Source organism: Mastomys coucha, unplaced genomic scaffold, assembly GCF_008632895.1.
Source record: "Mastomys coucha isolate ucsf_1 unplaced genomic scaffold, UCSF_Mcou_1 pScaffold14, whole genome shotgun sequence".
Taxonomy (NCBI): Eukaryota; Metazoa; Chordata; class Mammalia; order Rodentia; family Muridae; genus Mastomys; species Mastomys coucha.
In genome coordinates, this window is record NW_022196896.1 from 61,819,527 (window position 1) to 61,833,138 (window position 13,612).

General features: G+C 40.4%; 1 protein-coding gene across 15 annotated transcripts in view; it reads left to right on the forward strand.

Annotated features, from left to right (window-relative positions):
* Dst (dystonin) overlaps positions 1 to 13,612 on the forward strand; it is a 415,027-nt gene that overhangs the window by 93,066 nt on the left and 308,349 nt on the right. For 13 of the 15 annotated variants that reach the window (XM_031367095.1, XM_031367096.1, XM_031367099.1 and 10 more), the window contains exon 4: positions 12,326 to 12,533. In XM_031367095.1, coding sequence (XP_031222955.1) covers positions 12,326 to 12,533 — 208 coding nt within the window. Of the gene's footprint in view, positions 1 to 11,995; positions 12,159 to 12,325; positions 12,534 to 13,612 lie in introns of those variants that run through there. The other 2 variants (XM_031367104.1, XM_031367102.1) reach the window with 2 other exon arrangements.

Below are 13,612 nucleotides of genomic sequence, written 5' to 3' on the forward strand. Positions count from 1 at the left end.
GGGATGGAAGGGTGGGGGGATGGAGGGGTGGGGGAAAGGGTTCCACCACTGAGCCTTACACAGCCTACATCTTAATTTTCTTCACTGTTTCTAGGTAATTAATCTTTTTTTATTAGATATTTTCCTTATTTACATTTCAAATGTTATCCTTTCCTGGTTTCCCCTCAGAAAACCCCGTATCCCCTACCTCCTCCCCCTGCTCACCAACCCGCCCATTCCTGCTTTCTGGCCCTGGCATTCCCCTACACTGGGGCATAGAACCTTCATAGGACCAAGGGCCTCTCTTCCCATTGATGACCTACTAGGCCATCTTCTGCTATATATGCAGCTGGAGCCATGAGTCTCACTATGTGTACTCTTTGGTTGGTGCTTTAGTCCCTGGAAGCTCTGAGGGTACTGGTTAGTTCATATTGTTGTTCCTCCTATGGGACTGCAAACCCCTTCAGCTCCTTGGATCCTTTCTCTAGCTCCTCCATTGGGAACCCCATGCTTAGTCCAATGGATGGCTGTAAGCCTCCTCCTCTGTATTTGTCAGGCACTGGTAGAGCCTCTTAGGGGACAGCTATAACAGGCTCCCATCAGCAAGCACTTCTTGGCATACCATGTGTGTTCTTTTGTGATTGGGTTACCTCACTCAGGATGATATTCTCCAGATCCATCCATTTCCCTAAGAACTTCACAAATTCATTGTTTTTATAGCTGGGTAGTACTTCATTGTGTAAATGTATCACATTTTCTGTATCCATTCCTCTGCTGAGGGACATCTGGGTTGTTTCCAGTTTCTGGCTATTATAAATATGGCTGCTATGAACATAGTGGAACATGTGTCCTTATTGCATGTTGGAGCATCTTCCGGGTATATGCCCAGGAGTGGTATAGCTGGGACCTCTAGTAGTACTATGTCCAATTTCTGGAGGAACCACCACACTGATTTCCAGAGTGGTTGTACCAGCTTGCAATCCCACCAGCAATGAAGGAGTGTTCCTCTTTCTCCACAACCTTGCCAGCATCTGCTGTCACCTGAGTTTTTGATCTTAGCCATTCTGACTGGTGTGAAGTGGAATCTCAGGGTTGTTTTGATTTGCATTTCCCTGATGACTAAGGATGTTGAACATTTCTTTTGGTGCTTCTCAGCCATTCGGTAGTCCTCAGTTGAGAATTCTTTGTTTAGCTCTGTACCCCATTTTTCAATAGGATTATTTGGTTCTTTGGAATTTAACTTCTTGAGTTCTTTGTATATATTGGATATTAGCCCTCTATCAGATATTGGTAAAGATCTTTTCCCAATTTGTTGGTTGCTGTTTTGTCCTGTTGACAGTGTCCTTTGCCTTACAGAAGCTTTGCAATTTTATGAGGTCCCATTTGTGTTTATTGGTGTTCTGTTCAGGAAATTTTCCCCTGTCCTTATGTGCTCTAGGCTCTTACCCACTTTCTTTTCTGTTAGTTTGAGTATATCTGGTTTTATGTGGAGGTCCTTAATCTACTTTGACTTGAGCTTTGTAAAAGGAGATAAGAATGGATCAATTTGCATTTTTTTACAGGCTAATTGTCAATTGAGCCAGCACCATTTGTTGAAAATGCTGTCTTTTTTCCCACTGGATGGTTTTAGCTCCTTTGTCAAAGATCAAGTGACTATAGGTGTGTGGGTTCATTTCTGGGTCTTCAATTCTATTCCATTGATCTACCTGCCTGTCACTGTACCAATACCATGCAGTTTTTATCACAATTGCTCTGCAATACAACTTGAGGTCAGGGATGGTGATTCCACTCGAACTTCTTTTATTATTGAGAATAGTTTTTGTGATTCCAGATGAATTTGCAAATTGCTCTTTCTAAGTCTGTGAAGAATTGAGTTGGAATTTTGATGGGGATTGCATTGAATCTGTAGATTGCTTTCGGCAAGATGGCCATTTTTATTATATTAATCCTGCCAATCCATGAGCATGGGAGATCTTTCCATCTTCTTAGATCTTCTTCGATTTCTTTCTTCAGAGACTTGATGTTCTTGTCATACAGATCTTTCACTTGCTTAGTGAGAGTCACAGCAAGGTATTTTATATTATTTGTGACTATTGTGAAGGGTGTTATTTCCCTAATTTCTTTCTCAGCCTGTTTATCCTTTGTGTAGAGGAAGGCCTCTGATTTGCTTGAGTTAATTTTATATCCAGCTACTTTGCTGAAGTTGTTTATCAGGCTTAGGAGTTCTCTGATGGAATTTTTGGGGTCACTTAAGTATACTACCATATCATCAGCAAATAGTGATAATTTGACTTCTTCCTTTCCAATTCGTATCCCTTTGATCTCCTTTTGTTGTCTAATTGCTCTGTCTAGGACTTCAAGTACAATATTGAATAGGTAGGGAGAGAGTGGGCAGTCTTTTCTAGTCCCTGATTTTAGTGGGATTGCTTCAAGTTTCTCTCCATTTAGTTTGATGTTGGCTACTGGTTTTCTGTATGTTGCTTTTACTATGTTTAAGTATGGGCCTTGAATTCCTGATCTTTCTAAGACTTTTATCATGAAGGGATGATGGATTTTGTCAAATGCTTTTTCTGTATCTAATGAGATGATCATATAGTTTTTTTTCTTTGAGTTTGTTTATATAGTGGATTGCATTGATGGATTTCTGAATATTGAACCATCCCTGCATCCCTGGGATGAAGCCTACTTGATCATGATGGATGATCATTTTGATGTGTTCTTGGATTCGATTTGCAAGAATTTTATTGAATATTTTTGCATCGATATTCATAAGGGAAATTGGCCTGAAGTTCTCTTTCTTTGTTGGGTTTTTGTGTGGCTTAGGTATCAGAGTAATTGTGGCTTCATAGAACAAATTGCGTCGAGTACCTTCTGTTTTCATTTTGTGGAATACTTTGAGGAGTATTGGTATTGGGTCTGCTTTGACGTTCTGATAGAACTCTGAACTAAGCCATCTGGTCCTGGGCATTTTTTGTTTTGGAAGACTATTGATGAATGTTTCTATTTCTTTCGGGGATATGGGGCTGTTTAGATCATTTATCTGATCTTGATTTAACGTTGGTACCTGGTATCTGTCTAGAAAATTGTTTCATCCAGATTTTCCAGTTTTGTTGAGCATAGGCTTTTGTAGTAGGACCTCATGATTTTTTTGGATTACCTCAGTTTCTGTTGTTATATCGTCCTTTTTACTTCTGATTTCGTTAATTTGAATACTGTCTCTGTGGCCTCTAGTTAGTCTGGCTAAGGATTTATCTATTTTGTTGATTTTCTCAAAGAACCAGCTCCTGGTTTGGTTGATTCTTTGTATAGTTCTTTTTGTTTCTGTTTGGTTGATTTCAGCCCTGAGTTTGATTATTTCCTGCCTTCAACTCCTCTTAGGTGTATTTGTTTCTTTGTGCTCTAGAGCTTTCAGGTGTGGTGTCAAGCTAGTTTATGCTCTCTCCAGTTTCTTTTTGGAGGCCCTCAGAGCTATAAGTTTTCCTCTTAGGACTGCTTTCATTGTGTCCCATTAGTTTGGGTATGTTGTGACTTCATTTTCATTAAATTCTAAAAAGCCTTTAATTTCTTTTTTTATTTCTTCCTTGACCAAATTATCATTGAGTAGATCGTGGTTCAATTTCCACGTATGTGTGGGCTTTCTATTGTTTATGTTGTTATTGAAGACCAGCCTTAGTCTATGGTGATCTGATAGGATTCATGGGATAATTTCAATCTTCTTGCATCTGTTGTGGCCTGTTTTACCGATTATATGGTCAGTTTTGGAGAAGGTACCATGAGGTGCTGAGAAGAAGGTATAATCTTTTGTTTTAGGATGAAATGTTCTATAGATATCTGTTAAATCCATTTGATTCATAACTTCTGTTAGTTTCACTGTATCTCTGTTTAGTTTCTGTTTTCATGATCTGTCCATTGCTGAGAGTGGAGTGTTGAAGTCTCCCACTATTATTGTGTGCTTTGAGCTTTAGTAAAGTTTCTTTTATGAATGTGGTTGCCCTTGCATTAGGAGCATAGATGTTCAGAGTAGAGAGTTTTTCTTGGTAGATTTTTCCTTTGATGAATATGAAGTGTCCTTCCTGATCTTTTTTGATCACTCTAGGTTGAAAGTCAATTTTTTGAGATATAAGAATGGCTACTCCAGCTTGTTTCTTGGGACCATTTGCTTGGAGAATTGTTTTCCAGCCTTTTACTCTGATGTAATGTCTGTCTTTCTCACTGTGGTGGGTTTCCTGTATGCAACAAAATGTTGGGTCCTGTTTACGTATCCCATCTGTTAGTCTATGTCTTTTTATTGGTGAATTGTGTCCATTGATATTAAGAGTTATTAAGGAAAAAATGTTGCTTCCTGTTATTTTTATTATTAGAGGTGAGATTGTTTTTTGTGGCTATTTCTTTTTGGTTTGTTAAAAGATTATTTTGTTGCTTTTTCTAGGATGTAGTTTCCCTCATTGTGTTGGTGTTTTCTATTTAAGGGCTAGATTTGTGGGGAGATATTGTGTATATTTGTTTTTGTCACAAAATATCTTGGTTTCACCATGTATGGTTATTGAGAATTTTCCTGGGTATAGTAGCCTGGGCTGGCATTTGTGTTCTCTTAGGGTCTGTATGGTATCTGCCCAGGATCTTCTAGCTTTCATAGTCTCTGCTGTGAAGTCTGGTGTAATTCTGATAGGTCTGCCTTTATATGCTACTTGACTTTTTCCCCTCACTGCTTTTAAAATTCTTTCTTTGTTTTGTGCATTTGGTGTTTTGATTATTATTATTATTATTTCTTTTCTGGTCCATCCTATTTGGAGTTCTGTAGGCTTCTTTTTTTTTTTTAAAAAAAACTTTTATTGCATTATGATGATATAAGATTTGTTTTGTTTTGTTTTTTTATCTTTTTTTCTTTTGTTTTTTATATTTATTTATTATTTATTTATTACAAGTACACTGTAGCTGTCTTCAGACGCACCAGAAGAGGGCATCAGATCTCATTACGGGTGGTTGTGAGCCACCATGTGGTTGCTGGGATTTGAACTCAGGACCTTCAGAAGAGCAGTCGGTGCTCTTACCCGCTGAGCCATCTCACCAGCCCATAGGCTTCTTGTGTGTTCATGAGCATCTCTTTCTTTAGGTTAGCGAAGTTTTCATATGTAATTTTGTTGAAGATATTTACTGGCCCTTTAAGTTGGAAATCTTCACTCCCTTCTATACCTAGGTTTGGTCTTCTCATTGTGTCCTGGACTTCCTGGATGTTTTGGGTTAGGAGCTTTTTGCGTTTTGCATTTTCTTTGACTGTTGTCTCAGTGTTTTCTATGGTATCTTCTGCCCCTGAGATTCTCTCTTCTATCTCTTGTATTCTGTTGGTGATGCTTGCATCTATGACTCCTGATCTCTTTCCTAGGTCTTCTATCTCTAGAATTGTCTCCTTTTGTTATTTCTTTATTGTTTTTACTTCCATTTTTAGATCCTGGATGGTTTTGTTCAATTCCTTCACCTGTTTGTTTGTCTTTTCCTATAATTTTTTAAGGGATTTTTGTATTTCCTTTTTAAGGGCTTCTCCCTGTTTACCTGTGTTCTCCTGTTTTTCTTTAAGGGAGTTATTTATGTCTTTCTTAAAATCTTCTATCAATATCATGAGATATGATTTTAAGTCCACATCTTGCTTTTCTGGTGTGTTGGGGTATCCAGGACTTGCTGTGGTTGGAGAACTGGCTTCTGATGATGCCAAGTAGCCTTGGTTTCTGTTGGTAAGATTCTTTTTTTTTTTTCTGATCTTGTTTATTTTGAACACATCTTTTCAATAATTCTACCTCACAAGTGTATGATGAGTTTTTTAAATTGTTTTTTTTTAAAGTTTTATTGCATTATAATGAGAAAAGTTACATGATTTCAATATAATGCATTTGCCTTTCGCCATCTGGTTATCTCTGGTGTTAGATGTTCTTGCTGTCTCTGGCTTGAGCTTGTTCCTCCTGTGAGTCCGTAAGCCTGTGTCAGCACTCCTGGGAGACCAGGTCTCTCCTGGAGGAACTTGTGTACAGAGGGCTCTGGAACAGCCCAAACTCTGGGTGCAGATGGCAACTGGAAGGATCCTGTCCCCGCTGCTCCACTGTTCCTGTGCCCAGTGTGCTCCTTGCTCAACTGCTCCACACGGTTATTGAAGAGAAAGTGGCTATCTCACCTCTGAGCAGGGCAGCAAAAGCACTCCTGGGAGAACAGGTCTTTCCTGGTGGGACCTGTGCATAGCAGACTGTGGAACATCTTCAGCTCTCGGGTGCAGACCAGTAACTAATCTTTTAGCAATTCCAAATCGTCATAAACTAAAACAAATGTGTGTAAAAGGGCATTTGCTTAATCCAAACCCATGTTGTGCAAGAGTCAACTTTGATGTATTTTTGCCTGGTTTTTCTTTACTGTGAACTCATGCTCCTTACTGCAGTCATATCTATGATTCGGGTCCAGTACTAAACCTAAAACAAACCTCATTCTCTCACGCCCTGCAAATACATGGTAAGATCTTTGAGAGTTTTGAGGATGTTAAGTTTTACCTTGTGCATGAATACATTGTGGTCAAGAACACAGGCTTTACTGTTGAAAGGACCAAAGTACAGGTCTCTGGCTTCACCTTGAGAGTGGATGTAGATAAGTCTTCCAAGGCCCACAAAGATCTCTTTCTGTTTTGGATTGCTGTTTCAGATGCTTGGCTAGCAAGTGAAATGCATAATCTAGTCCCTGATTCCAGTCACCCATTCAATGAAGCATCTAGGTAGCAGGTGCTGGTTAAGCTGGAAGAAAGCGTGTCTTAATTCCAGCTAAGACGGTCTCAGATTTGAAACCGTGCCTCTAATCAGAACTTCAGTTAATTTTGCAATTCCTTGATCATTATATGTACTAGTCAAGATGTGGAAATCAATTGAAGTGTACATTGGTGATTGGACAGATAATCAAAATGTAGCCTCTGTGAACAGAGTGTTACTTCTAAGCCTAAAATCAAGACGAAGCTTTGATAATTACTTGTGAAAAAGGGAAGGAGGATGTGGGATCACATTCCTGAAATCCCAGCATTTGAGAGTCTGACACAGGATGCTGGTGGGTTTGGAAGGCACCCTGGACAACTAAGGTCAAGGCTAGACTAAGCTAGGCAGTGAAGCCTAATCTCAAAAACCAACCAACCAACCCACCCACCCACCCACCAACCAACCCACTCACCAACTAACCCACCAAACAACCCACCCACCAACCAACCCACCCACCAACCCACCAAGGTTTGAGGGTGAAGCCCCATGGCGATACCACGACCCTGCTCAGTCTCTGGGTTCAGTCTCCCATCTCCTGCCCACAAAAGCAACTAAAAGTTTGGGACCCTTCCCCCCAGAGCAAGAGTGGTTCAGAGACTACTCCTGCTTCCCTCTGTCAGCACATGACTAGTTCTCTTTAATTTAATTAAAAGTAATTAATTAATGTCAAGTATCTTCAGTCTGCATCTCCTAAGGACTGGGACACCTTTTCTACAACCACCAGGTCATTGGTACACTTAAGAAAGTTAATAGTCCTAATATACCTGATAAACCATCATGACTTGGGTTTAGATATTCTCAATTTTCCCTAGGATGTGCTTTTAGCTTTTTAGTTAAAAAAAAAAAAAGTTCTATGAAGTTTCTTTCTCCTCCTCTTCCTCTTCCTCCTCCTCCTCTCCCCTCTCTATTTCTGTCTCTCTCTCTCTCTCTCTCTCTCTCTCTCTCTCACACACACACACACACACACACAGTCATGCATGTATGCACACATAGGTGTCACGCACACTGTGTGACAGTGATATTTGAGGTGTAAATTTTAAAAAAAGTTAGTTTTTTGTTTTTGTATTGTTGTTTGGTATTTTAAACTTAGAGGTAGTTTAGATATGTTTTTGTATTTGTGTGTTAGGAGTTTATTAAAATATTATTTTTTATAGTTAATAAAAGAAAATTTGGATATTGTGTTTTGATTTTTATTAATGTTTTAGTTAAACTTCGGCTTAAAATGTTAAGTTATTTAAATTAATTGTCTTTAGCATTGTAGGTAAGACATTAAAATTTATAAAATAAAAAAACTATTTTAAGACAAGATTAGCTAAAATTTTTATTTTTAGTTAACATAAGGCAGGCTATATTTTATAGTTAAATTACTTTTAAGAACTAATTTAATAAGTGTTTTTTGGGGCTAACTTTTATTAGCCCCAAAAAAATAATATAGTTGAGAAATTTATTTAGGTCTATCTAGTCTATAACTAAAACAACAAACTAAAAAAAAAAACTATCTACACCTGACTTCTAAGTCAAGGTCACCTTAGTCAGAGCTAGCTTTCTTTTAAATTATAATCTCTATTTAGTTCTTGTCAAATTAATATGTACATACTTTGCTGTTGTTGATTCATTGTGTTCTAACGAAGGGCGATGTACCTACACCTTGTTTTAATGTATTTTGACCCTTGTATTACTTAACTCTTTTAAACTTTGTTATATCGACTATATAAACTTGACTCTATATTTAAAAAATACACTCAGACCTTATACCACTCGTGTCTAGTCTATTTGTCAAAGTCAAATCCCGTGCACACCTAGCTAGAACCCATCGTCCCGCAAAACAAGAGACTCCATACCTTGTTCTGTTCATATCCCAAAGAGTCCCTTTGGGAAGTATGTGTTTCACACTATGGATTGTTTTGCAGAATCTATCTGACATCTGTATAATCAAACTTTGTGTACATCCTTTATTATTTTTATTATTTTTAATAAGATGTAGGTAGACGCTGAGTTAGTGGGACAGAATGTATTCTTCAACTCTTGAATGTTCAGATCTTTAGCAAAATCCTTCTCTTTGGCCTTGTTTCCCATTGCCTTTGGAGCGTACCCAGGGCCAAGTCAATTTCCTGGCAGTATCCCACAGACCAGGCTATGTAGACCCAGCCACATCCAGTTAGACAGTCTTGCTGCTGATATCACAGATTGTGTCCTGGGATGTCAATTAAGCAGTTATCGTTCATCCAAAACTGTCACATTATCTAATGATCCTGGCATTAGGAAATTTCAGTTGTTTTTGTACCGTAGAAATGAACTGGCCATCAGAAAAGTTAGAGTGAATCTTTTAGTGGCCTAATTTGATTGCTAGTTAGTTTAAAAGCCAAGGTTGTGGAAGACTTGGTGCAGGGTTGTTTGGTTTACCGAAGCCTAGAGCTTTTACTTCTTTGGTTACCGAGATTCAACATGATTGCGGAGACAAAAGGTCAGCCTGGTCTTCGCCATCCCAGGGGTCCTTTCCCTTTCTGGAGAGCCAGTTCCTCCTCCTTCTTCCTTGTTATCAGCAGGTGGAGATAACAGGGAGTGGTGTGAATTGGAGTCCTAACCCTGGGGTCAGGAGGCCCGAGAATCCCATCCATCTGCTAATGTAGTTTGTGCATAATTGTTTATTTGCTTTGCTCTGGGAAGAGGTTTCAGAGGGCTCCACTCACTTTTCAGCCGTGCCCCTCAGCTCCCGAAGCAAAAAATGCTAGTTTCTGTATCCGATATTTTCTCTGGACATTTCCTTTTGGTGATTTCTTTCGTTTATTTGTTTGAGTTTAAAACTTGTCAGAAACGAAGGAAACACGTGAATCTTTGTCACTGCCCAGAGTTAACCACTATTTAACAGTAATATATCTGTATTTAAACACGTAAGGGGGGGGCGACATACGCGTGTATGGATTTTTTTAAAGCTGTCATATATTATTATTTCCTCTTTGTTAAATGTAGATCAACATTAATTTATTTGTTTAATTTCTGCAAAGTAGCCTGTGCTATCAATACAGTATATTTAACTAATCCCCTATGGATGAGCATTTGTATTTTGATAGAAATCAGACTTTAAGCAACCAGCAGGATCAGAAATCAGGGCTTTTGCTGCTTATAGGATTCCTTCCTATTCTTTGTCCTGCTAACTTAAGCCCCTCATCAAGGGCCAGGCTGCGGTGCTTGGGCCAGAGAACTGTTTATTTTCTCCAAACAAGTAAAACACAGTTCTGTTCTCTCCAGCCCTAAGATAGCAGCATGATTTGGCAAGTCATTACAGATCAATGAGGAATCTAATAGTTTGTATGAACTCTCCACTTTGAAGTAGCTTCATTTTAATATAGTATCAATTTTAAGCTTTCAAATGGGCTTTAATTTTGTAGAGAACCCCCAGTCCTAAAAGTAATTGTGTATGTGTGTGTTTGGGGAAAAAAAAACCAAAACGAAATACTGTAATTGTTAAAAGGCTTGAAGGGACGTTACTTCTTATAAACATGTCTGATATAAATGTGTGTGGCCTGTGTGTTCCTGTAGTAAATTGTTGAAAGATGTGGCCCTGATTAATTTTTCTTACTGTTCTCTCTTATCTGGTTATCAATGACATGACCAGATTAGAGGCTGTGCCAGTCAACACCCAGGGTCATGACTGTTCCCATCTGGCTGTGGGTGATTAATAGTGGTGGTGTCATGGCATAAATCACATTTTGTTCTTCAGTCAGCTGAGACTCTGGCCATTAAAAAAATTTACTCTGCCAGAAATCAATAACCAGTGATTTTTGGAAAAGAGCAGTTACCCTTCCCCCCACCTCCAAAAACATTAACAAATTACTGGTCTCTCTAAAAGAGTGTAGAAATACAATCTCAGAGCTAAAATAAGGACCTTAAGTAAGGACAGGTAGGAAGCCATTTGAGGAACCCAAGGCAACCAAAGAAACCCTGTAGCCCCTAAATGTCCTTTAAAATGCCACCCTTCCCTTCAGATTCCGCAAACTACAATGCTCAGATAACTCAAGTTGAAGTCTCAGAAAAGCTTGGGAAAATAAATTGGGTTTATAACAGCTAAATGCCACACACACCTCTCTATGGACTGTAGCTAAAATATAGAAATTCAAGTTTATTCATTTACTTTCATCAAATATCCCTAAGGTGCTATTATTACTTGGAAAGTCAACATGATTTATATAAATCTTACCATGCCTCATTGGTAGGGATGTGAATTTTTACCATAGTAGCTTTGACCATGGAACAGCCATGGTTTAAATGGACAGTGGTGAAGTCAGTGGTTCTCACTGGTGAGAGTCTCACAAGCCCCGTGTGAGTCCTGTGGGTGTTGCGCACACAGCACACAGCCTGTTGGTGCTGCAGGTACCAGTGTGAGTAGCTCACTATTATTACTTCAAATTGGAGCTTGCCTCATTGAGCTGATTTCTGCCTGAAGCTTGCTGCCTGGGAATCCATGGCTGCAGCTTTCCTCTCAAGGAATTCAAGTTATGTTAGTTTGGCATCTTCACTGTGAGCCTCAGCAAGTGAAAACTTCCCTTTGACACTCTTTAGAATTTTTAATCCAGTCCACAGCACAGATATTCAGCATCTTTTCCTCGCCCAGCTGTGGGCTGTCCAAATACTCACAGACACAATCCAATAAGGAGGAAGGAATAATACCATGTGCCTTTTATGAAAAAAAAAATGACCCCGAGGATTCTAAGCCCCTGCTGAATCCAGGAAGAGTACAGAGTGGTTTTGGTAAAAGTCTGTGTTTCTCATCTTCCTGATGGCTGCAGCTGAGGAGAACTTGGCTTCCTGTCCCCGCACTGTGTCCTCATTTGCATTATTGGCAGCCCTTCGCTGCTGGAAGTTTAAATTATCTCAAGAACTCTAAACTGAGTTCAGATGTTTGTTTATTGGCGTTGCCTTCAGCCTTTGAAAGCAGGCTTTTGTGTTCTCGGTCTTAAGAAAAGGCTCTTCTCAGAATCAGCCCTCCCCCCCTCTTTTCTGGGAACCCGTTTCAGTCTCATGCAGAAAATTAAATAAAGAGGACTGGTTAAAAGGAGGCTCCAGTGGCCCGGCCGTCTTGAAACGGGAAGGAGGTGGGACCCAGCATCCTGTATTTGTGCTCTGTTTATGAAACTTAAAAGTTAGTTGCATTAATGAATTAACCAGAAGGTTTGTAATGGAAAATGTTTCTCTTGTCCTGGTGGGGGAGCCAGATACTGTAGATTTGTCACAGGAAGGCTGTTGATTCTGCCTTCATTGTTGGCCCAGTCATTTGTTGAGCCGGTGGCTGTCTGGAGCGCAGGCCACACACTTCTTCCTTCTGGTCTCCATGTATTGCAACGGCTTGCTTATTGTTTCTACAGGAGCAGACTTGGGCAAGAAGATATGGTGAGCCCTGGGGTTCGTTTTGTTTTTATTTGTTTTCGTGTTCTCTGGGGACGGCACAGCGCATTTTGGAGGTGGGGAGGGGGCAGAGTGATCGCAATCAATGATCCTCAGTGAGTGATGCTCATTTCGAGCGAGCGAGCGAGCGGTCGCTAATGCTTCTCCTGTGTCATCCTCCTCAGAGCTCCGGGAACGCATCCTACCGCTGTTCTATGTCCTCCTCTGCGGATTTTTCTGACGAGGATGATTTCAGCCAGAAATCTGGCTCAGCATCTCCAGCTCCAGGAGACACCTTACCCTGGAATTTGCCCAAGCATGAGAGATCCAAAAGAAAGATTCAAGGGGGCTCGGTGCTGGACCCGGCCGAGAGGGCTGTGCTTCGGATAGCAGGTGAGTGGGGGAGGGGATGGAGTGGAGACCAGGGTGGCAGAAATTAACTCATCTGTTCCCTGGCGCAGTATCTGCAGGCTGATGTGCTGGGTAGAAATTTGTCTCAGGTGGGGGAGGAAATGACCATGTTTACTCCGTGGAGCACTTGCTCTAGTGACTAAGCTGTTTGGCTCTGCTTTCTGGTTGGATGAATCAATAGATTCTAAAAGCAAGCAAATATTTACTGGTATCTGTGTTAAACTTTGCTGTGGATGTACGCTAACCATCAAGGCAACCTGAGAGGACTAATTTCCTGGAATATTTTGCGGGAACAACCTTTTTTTTTTTTTTTTTCTTTTTCCTTTTGCTCAAGGGCTCTGAGCTAGCTACGCAGGTCTAACTCAAGTCCCATGGTTTTGGTACCTAGAATGCAGCGCATAACCCAGCAATTTGGATGTCGTTTTTTGTTTGTTTGTTTGTTTGGTTGGTTGGTTTGGTTTGTCTTTTATTTAAATGTAGCTTTTCTGTGAGCCTGTGAGCATCATGTGGCCATAGATGCTTTGTGTCTTTAGTGCTTATGAGGGGCCATCATGTACTCTTGATTAATTAATCCATGGAGATGCCAGTGCTTGTGTCCTGTGTTGGGGGGTGTTTCCTTGCAATTTGGCCATACAAGCTGAACCAGAAGGGAGCTTGTTTCTCTCAGTGGTAAACTGAGAATGCCACGGTGAACAGCTTTCAGGCCCGGTGGTTCCAGCAGGGCTTGTGCATGTAGCGGCCTCCTGGGTGGACAGTTCTGCATTCCCTTAGCATTTTCTTTTTCCCTTCTTGGAGATGGTAATAGGGCAGGATGGGACTAGGTATGTCTCTGGAGAGTCACTTAAGGCCAAAGGCCAGATGTTCAGGCCTCCTTCCCTCTCCCTGCCCCCACTTGTGACTGCGCAGGAGTTGGGGGGCTGTCTTCTCATAGTTGCTTCCCAGGTAATGCAAATATTGAGGTTTTGTCTTCCTGGGGGCCATAACCATCTCAGATTACAGTCATCAAGGCAGCCTAGAGAGAGTCTCCACGGGGTCCCCGAAGTGGGATTTTTTTTTTTTTT